At 48.8% G+C, this 8,519-nt stretch overlaps 1 protein-coding gene across 8 annotated transcripts in view; it reads left to right on the top strand.

The window, feature by feature from the left end:
• Positions 1-2,995, top strand: part of Aire (autoimmune regulator) — a 14,145-nt gene extending 11,150 nt beyond the window's left edge. For all 8 annotated transcript variants that reach the window (XM_021174008.1, XM_021174004.1, XM_021174007.1 and 5 more), the window contains 2 exons: positions 1,143-1,211; positions 2,693-2,995. In XM_021174008.1, the coding sequence (XP_021029667.1) occupies positions 1,143-1,211; positions 2,693-2,773 (150 nt within the window). In that variant the 3' untranslated portion in view covers positions 2,774-2,995. The remainder of the gene's footprint in view (positions 1-1,142; positions 1,212-2,692) is intronic.
• The last annotated feature ends 5,524 nt before the right edge of the window (positions 2,996-8,519 follow it).

Genomic DNA, 8,519 nt, shown 5'->3' with positions numbered 1-8,519 from the left:
GAGAGAGAGAGAGAGAGAGAGAGAGAGAGAGAGAGAGAGAGAGAGAGAGAGAGAGAGAGAGAGCCAGTTGGGGAGCAGAGCCGAACAAAGCTGCTGGCTTTTGATGACCCCCGAGAGCCACCTACCCAAGTCCTCTACCCAGGTGGATCTCTATGTCACCTCCATTTTTACTAACCAGGCAGGAACCGAGCTTTGTCTGGAGGTCCAAGGAGGAAAGGGCAGTATCCACCTCTATCCACTTGCCATTGCATAATACTGCTAAGACAGACATGGACCCCAGGCTTGGGCCCCTAGCTGTCCCTCAGGTTCATGGGTAAAATGGAGTGATCTTGTGAAGATGTGTTATGCAAGGTGGCAGAATGTATGTGCTAGACTCCAGCTTTCCCTGATAAATTGCCCCCCTAGTTGCAGGTTGACCTTATGTGATGAGAACATCTGGGAGGCTGCATCAGAATCTATTGCTCCTAGGATTCTGCTGGAGGACCCAGGAAAGCATGGGGCAAGCTTTGCTGAGCCTTTAAAACAGTGGTCCTCAACCTTTGGTGTCAAATCATCTTTTCACAGGACAGCTCAAGACTGTTGGAAATATCTGATAGTTGGGATTCGTAACAGTAGCAAAATTGCAGTTACAAAGTAGCAACAAAAATAATGTTATGATGTGGGGGTGTGTCATCACACCATGAGGAACTGTATTAAAGGGTTGAAGCATTGGGAAGATTGAGAACCACTGTCCTAGAGTCTAGCCACAAACAGGGAAGACGGGCAAGTGAAAGTCACTTCTAGAATGAAGAGGATTGAGCAATGGGGCCTCCACTGGCTTCACTGTGAACTCCTGACGGAGCCTGCCACTCACTGACTGGAGCTCTGTCACTATGGCCAGGGCAGGTCCAACTAAGTACAGCTCATGTGACTAGTGAAAGCAGAGAGAGACACCTGCTGGGTGCTGGCCACCGGGTCTCTTTAGGGGCTTCAGGGAATATATAGGACAAGTTGTTGCCCTCAGCCTACCTGTGTCCCCAGCCTGAGGTACTAGGTGTGAGTCTGCTCTGTGGTGGAGTACAGTCGGCTGCCCCGAGTCCTGCATCTGGTCCCCAGCCTGCTGCTAGGTTGGGTTGACTATTGATTCTCTGCTTTGTTTCCAGGTAGGGGATGACTCTGCTAGTCACGACCCTGTTCTACATAGGGACGACCTGGAGTCCCTCCTCAATGAGGTAATATGTCACCTAGTCTGGGCTGTGCTCACAGATTCTTTGCTGCCCCTAGTAGGCAGCACCAGCAGACCAGTGTTACCCCGCCCCCATAGCTGCTCTTCCTAGAAGAGCTTGTTTCCATGTAGGGTGCTGGTCTCCTCCAGAAACCTCACATCTGGGATCCTCACATCAAGACCTCAGAGCCAGGGGGTTTAAGCCCTTGACTTTTCAGGGAAAGCTGGTAGGGTCTTCCAGTGCCCTCTCTTACCCCTCCCAACTCAGGTTTCTGTTTCTTGAGGTGGATAGGTGGCCCAGGTCTTTGATTCCCAGCGCTTGGGAGGTACATGTAGGAGGACTGTGAGGTGGATACTAATGTGGACTACATTATAAAACCCTATCTCAAAAACCTGAGGGGCTACAGAAATGCAAGAGCATTGTTCTTTCAGAGGACCCAAGTTTGGGTTCCAGCAGCTATGTCAGGTGGCTTTTAACTGTTTATCATTCCACTCCAGGGGATCTGAAACCTCTGGCCTCCTCGGGCATCTGTACACACATGTGTGCACGCACACACACATACTTATACACAGAGACACACATATACACATAGGTGCACACACACATGTCCATACACACTTTTTTGTTTGTTTGTTTGTTTTGTTTTGTTTTTCGAGACAGGGTTTCCTCTGTCTAGCCCTGGCTGTCCTAGAACTAACTCACTTTGTAGACCAGGCTGGCCTCAAACTCAGAAATCCACCTGCCTCTGCTTCCCAAGTACTGGGATTAAAGGTGTGTACCACCACTGCCCAGCATACATACATACCTAAAAGTAGTAAATTCACAGCAATTTACAGATTGGTGGCTCACAATCATCTGTAATAGGATCTGATGCCCTCTTCTCTTCTGGTATGTCTGAAGACAGCTACAGCATATGTGTGTGTGTGTGTGTGTGTGTGTGTGTGTGTGTGTGTGTGAATATTATGTGTATATGCATATATATAAATTTAAAAAATAGTAAGAATGAATTTCTTCTAGAAAATGAAATAGGGCCCCATCTATTGCAAAAGCACAAACTCCTTTGGTCATTCCCATACCCCAGGGAGCCCACATGCCCTCTTCAGTGTCCACTGACATTTAGGGAGACTCAACTGGCTGAGGGATAGAGACCTGCCCTGGGCAGAGGGCCATGCACAGGCAGATCTGCAGAAGCACAAGAGAGAGAGATACAGGATCCAGCATGGGTGGGCACTGGAAAAACTGAGGACTGTCTCCAGGACTTCCCAGTCCTGTTGGCAGAGAAGAAGGACCCAGCAGAAGCCACACCCAGGGCCCACAGGCTGCTCTAGAGGAGGATGGATCAAGAGACCTCCCTTCACTGCATGTCCCGTGGGCCTCAGCTCTCAGTCCCCCTCCTTGAACTAGAAGGCCAGGTTAGGTGATACTTCACGTCAAGATGGCTCTGTGGAGGTGCGACTGCTCTAACCTCCCGTGTCACTCTCTCTCAGCACTCATTTGACGGCATCCTGCAGTGGGCCATCCAGAGCATGTCACGCCCGCTGGCCGAGACACCACCCTTCTCTTCCTGATGACAGATGGCCCAGGACGGGGTGGGCAGCACAGCACCGGCTCCCACCTCACCCAACCCCATCCGATGAAACACTCTATTCTGAGAGGCCTGGGCTGATGAGGACCAAGAGCTGGCAGGTTCTGGTCTGCAGGACTCAGCTTGCAGATGGTCCTGATCTTTGTAGAGATCCAAGGCCACCCCGTATCCTGGAATTAAAGTCACTTCTGTGTACTTTGAGGTACACCTGGCAGATGTTTGTTTTGGGGGATATCTATACTCCTGATGCTTAAAAATAGGCCAGGGTGGAGGAAGTTCACTATTTTGGGAAAGGAATACACGTTGAATAAGAACCCTGAGGAGTGAACAGCATCCGGTGCCCTTGAAGCAAAACCTGGGGCCTTGTCATGGCCCCTAAGGCCCTGAGTGGCTTCTTCCCATCTCCACCCCTGTATTAGTCTCCCTGGGAAAGCCCCTTCCCCCATCATTCAGTCTTACCCCAGGCCCTTGCCATGTGAAGTTTTCTGTCCTATGTCATGTGTCTATCGTCCTTGAGACCTCAGTCACCCACAGTGTCCCTTCACTTACTCATTAAAAAAAAAAAAAAAATCAGCACTGGAGAGATGGCTCAATGGTTAAGAGCACTGACTGCTTTTCCAGAGGTCCTGAGTTCAAATCCCAGCAACTACATGGTGGCTCACAACCATCAGTAATGAGATGGGGCATCTGAAAACAGCTATAGTGTACTTACATATAATAAATAAATAAATCTTTTAGCCGGGCGGTGGTGGCGCACGCCTTTAATCCCAGCACTTGGGAGGCAGAGGCAGGCGGATTTCTGAGTTCGAGCCCAGCCTGGTCTACAGAGTGAGTTCCAGGACAGCCAGGGCTACACAGAGAAACCCTGTCTCGAAAAAACCAAAAAAAAAAAAATCTTTTTAAAAAAAACCCAATCCCCACTGTATATCTATTACCAAGCATTTTTCCAGGCAGGCTCCAGAGGGGAATATCGTAATCAGAGGCACAGAATCTGAAAACACTGGTCTGACCTCAGACAATGTAATGGCTGTGAAGCCAGAAACTGCAGGGATCAGAGGGGGACCAAGGGTGTGCTGGGCCATGGCTTGGGACCCTGGAGGAGGCGGGGAGCCCATGTGTAGAGGCAAAGCACAGACCCTCGGGTATGGTGAGGGATGGGGCTGTGCATTGCTTTCAGAAAGTTGGGTTTCCTGGCAGCTCTAAGCCCAGAATCGTGTCCTGGGAACGCTGTGACATATTGAAAGGTCCCAGATGCCAGATGGCAGCTGTTCCTCATCAGGCCCTTAACTGAGATGCACCTCAAGGGAAGCACACAGCTACTGTCCTTATGCGATGCTCTGAAGGGGGAAGTCACGCAAGATGAAGAGCTAGGACCCCTAGAGCCTACCATTCTTGGTGCTAGTGGTTGGCAAGAGCCGGGCTGGGTGATCCCAGATACCATCATGGATGCATTGACATGGGTTCCACACAGTTCTCCCCAGATGACCCCTCCCCCCAGATAGAGAGAGGGACCACCCACCTCCAGCCCTTCCCAGCCATGGCTGGCTTCTCTCACAGGGCAGCTTGTGTCTCAGCTTGGGAATCCTGGAGGACCCCATTACAGATAGTTGTGAGCCACCATGTGGTTGCTGGGAATATGAAAGAGCCCATGGTCACCAGAACGTTTCTCCAGACAGGTCCAAGGAGGATTCCATTCAAGGTCCACCCCTTTCACAGGGACCTCGGACCTCCATGAAATATTTATTTCATATATATGTGGGTACACTTTCCTTGTCTTCAGACACCGCAGAAGGCGGCGGCAACAGATGGTTGTGAGCCACCATGTGGTCGCTGGGAATTGAACTCAGGATCTCTGGAAGAGCTCTTAACCATTGAGCTATCTCTCCAGCCCCCTGGCTGGTCTTTTGAAAGGAATGAAACATGGCCTTTTGCCTTTAGGTGGGGCAGGTCCCAGTCCTTGGACCCGTCACTCACCCCACTTTCTGGCTCCTCTCACGGGCAGCCCATAGGATTGTCAAGCCATCTCTTGTTCCTGTCTGTCTGTGGGTGGTTTGTCTCCTTCATCAGAATCCAAACCAGGACTGCCCACCATTGTCCTGAACTTAACTGAGTAGCCTTCTTGACCAGGCCTTTAGTGCCACCTAGTGGCTATCAGAGGAAACAACTGCTTCTGCTGGTCTGGGAAGGTTTACCTATTAAGGCTTACCTTAATTTTATGCAGAGTGCTGTTTTGCGTGTGTTAAGTTGTAAATGGAGTTCACCCAAAGGGAGATTGAACCGTGTCAACCTATAACAAGCTTAATTGCTTGGTGCCCTCCAAGACAGACTACAGGTGCACTTCAGCCAGACTTCCACGAATTTGAGGCTTCCAGATGCCACTCCTTTAACTGGCTTGACATGGGTTTAACCCTGTGCAGAGGGAAGTAATCTAGAGTCAGATTTCTTTTAAAACGTGTCTTTAGATATATTTAACTTAATGTATGTGTCTGAGTGTTGCGTCTGCATGTATGGATGTCTGTGTGCCACATGCATGTCTGGTACCCACAGAGGTCAGAAAAGGGTCTCAGACCCTGTGGACCTGGAGTTACAGATGGTTGTAAGCCACTACGCTGTGTGGGTGCTGGGAACCTAACCTGGGTCCTCTGCCTGAGCAGCAGGTGCTCTTAACAGCTGAGCCCTCTCTCCAGCTCGGAGTTCGCTTTCTTTACAGGTGATTTCAAAGTCCTCTTGGTCACATAGTTTGTAGAGACTGACTTCTATCTTTTCATCAGTATGTCAGAGTAGAATATTTTTTTCTCATACAAGGGCTCTGAATTAAAGAGTCAACAGAGGGTCTGGAGAGATGGCTCAGCAGTTAAGAGTACCGACTGCTCTTCCAGAGGTCCTGAGTTCATATTTGCAGCAACTACATGGTGGCTCACAACCATCTGTAATGGGGTCTGATGCTCTCTTCTGTCTGACGCCCTCTTCTGTCATACATGTAAACAGAGTACTCATATAAATAAAATCTAAAAAAAAAAATGTAAGATAACTTTTAAAATGTAAAAAGTCTTAACGGGGCTATTATATCAATGTCTTTTATACAGTCAGTGTGAGACAGGTCTTTAGCCTGTTGAGTTCTAAGAGTGAGATGACAGAGGGACTCAAGTGTAACTTTCATTTTTTTAAAACCTTATGTTTAGTGATGGTTTTTAAACGTTTTAACCTTTCTTGTAATCTATCACCCACCAGAGGTAGCGGAATAGAAAGGATACGGGGGACGCAGGCCTGTTTAGAAAGGTTCTTTGGAGCAACTCCCATCTGTGTTGTCTGAAAATTGGCAGTTCAACTCCTAGGATAGCAGCATCGGCAGCTCAATCCTTTCGCAAACACTTCACAGATGCTCCAGCTGTCCAGTTCAGTAGAGTCACGATAGCAACAGCGGTGACATGACCTAGCAGAGGCAGCCAGGCCTCAGCCTCAGCTTGAGTCAGCAGGAGGAACCAACAGGAACACCAGGAGAAGTTCTAGGCTGTGCCTCTCTCAGAGAAGTGAAGATCAGCTAAGATGAGCTAAGTGTTGCACAGCTAGCTGTACCAGCAAGCCAAGCTCTGTCTCTGTCACTCTGTGGCATCCTATCTATACCCTCCAAACATCACCTTTCCTCCATGTGCCTTGCTCTGCACGAGCCTCCAATCAAACTGAGTCCGTGGAAGCAGCAACAAGCTGCAGTGCATTTCTCTCCAAGACATCTTGACAAATGCAGTTCAACTATGCAATGTAATGTGGACCAATACATGCATGTCATTAGCAAAGTATCCTTCATCACGTGTCCTTTCACATGCTTGCCGGAGCAGAACATCCTCTCTCCTGTGTCTGCTTCAGCTAAATGTTCCTCATGAGTCTGCCTGAGCCTTTCACACCTGTGTTCACTTTAACAAAACGTTCCCCAGCAAGACCCATTCAACCGACTTTCCAAGGAACCCTTACCTTTCCACTTCTCTCAAGCCTTTTTGTGGTTTTTTGAAAGATCATTTCATTTGTCATGTAAAATTACTGTAAATGACAATGTATACAGACTTTCTGTTTATGTGTTAAACTGTAAACCATTTAAAAGACCTTCATCTCTAAGCTGAGTGAAGGAGCATGCCTGTAACTGATCGTATGGGAGGAAGCAGGAGGACCAGGCAGCTTTAACTACAGGAGATAATGTCTCAGAAACAAACAAAAAGCCTGGCAGTGGTGGCACAAGCCTTTAACCCCAGCACTTGGGAGGCAGAGGCAGGAGAATTTCTGAGTTCGAGGCCAGCCTGGTCTACAGAGAGAGAGAGAGAGAGAGAGAGAGAGAGAGAGAGAATTGAAAAAATAGCAAGGATTTGTCTTTCTCTTGCCTCTGTGTGCAACAATGTTGAGATTAAGACCTACACACAATCCCAGCACTTGGGAGGCAGAGGCAGGCGGATTTCTGAGTTCCAGGCCAGCCTGGTTTACAGAGTGAGTTCCAGGACAGCCAGAGCTATACAGAGAAACCCTGTCTCGAAAAACCCAAAAAAAAAAAAGACCTACACATTTTCTTAGGGTGAAGATTTCCCCAAACTCTGGTCAGGCTCTGGCTCTTGATTTTGCCTCTGTCCCTGACCCTCATCTAATTTTTATTTATTTATGCTTCCCCCCTCCCCCCTAGATTTATTTAATATATGTATGAGTGCTCTATCTGCATGTACACCTGAGTTCCACAAGAGGGCATCAGTAGATGCCATTACAGATGGTTGTGAACTCAGGACCTCAGGGAGAGCAGACAGTGCTCTTACCGCTGAGTCATTTCTCTAGACCTTTATTTTGGTTTTTCAGTACAGGGTTTCTCTGGGGAGCCCCCATGATCCTGGAACTCACTCTGTAGGCCAGGCTGGCCTGGAACTCATGTAGATCCACCTGACCTGTCTCTGCCTTCCAAATGCTGGGACCACCACCTGTCAAGAATTCTGCTGAGTCAGTTTGAAGTGTCCCTGACCCACCCACTCCAGAGTCTGATCTCTCTCTTTCTCCCTGCGTCCCCCGACCCCGTGTGAGTGAGTGTGTGTGTGTGTGTGTGTGTGTGTGTGTAGGTAGGTATGTAGCTGAGCAGGTGCTCTCTCCAGCTCTTCTACTGCAGCATGTCTGCATGGACATCTTTATCAAATGCTGTGACCTCCACAGGACCAACACTAGCTTCCCCCTCTGCAGGAGGCTGCCCTGAGCTAGGCTTTGTGCTGGGCTGTCCACGATTGGGAATAAATAGCTCTGAGCAATTCGTGTCCGTCCTCTCCCCGCCCCCCCCTGCCCCGCCCCCAGGTACCTGTGTGGGACCTCAAGTTCTGATGAGGGTCACTGGAGAAGCAGATGAAAGAATATACAGGATGTTGAGCCGGCCTGGCCTATGTGAAGGCAGCGCTTCTTCTGGAAGCCATTCCCCTACAGGATGGACGGTGTGTGTGTGTGTGTGTGTGTGTGTGTGTGTGTGTGTGTGTATGAGTGTGATGTGGGGGTGTGGTGTAAGCCTGACCCTGAATTGTCCTTGGGCGAAAAGCACAGCTGGCCAGAGGCCCCACTTTGTGACTGCAGTGCTCAGATCCTGATCCCGGTCTTAGGCAGTTTGAAAGAGATCTCTTTTCTTCTTTCTTTTTTTTTTTTTTTTTTTTTTTTTTTTTTTTTTTTATTTATGTTTTTTTTTTCGAGACAGGGTTTCTCTGCGTAGCCCTGGCTGTCCTGGA

Source organism: Mus caroli, chromosome 10 (genome assembly GCF_900094665.2).
Source record: "Mus caroli chromosome 10, CAROLI_EIJ_v1.1, whole genome shotgun sequence".
Taxonomy (NCBI): Eukaryota; Metazoa; Chordata; class Mammalia; order Rodentia; family Muridae; genus Mus; species Mus caroli.
The sequence above is the reverse complement of the archived record's forward strand: the minus strand, read 5'-3'. Positions and strand labels throughout refer to the sequence as shown.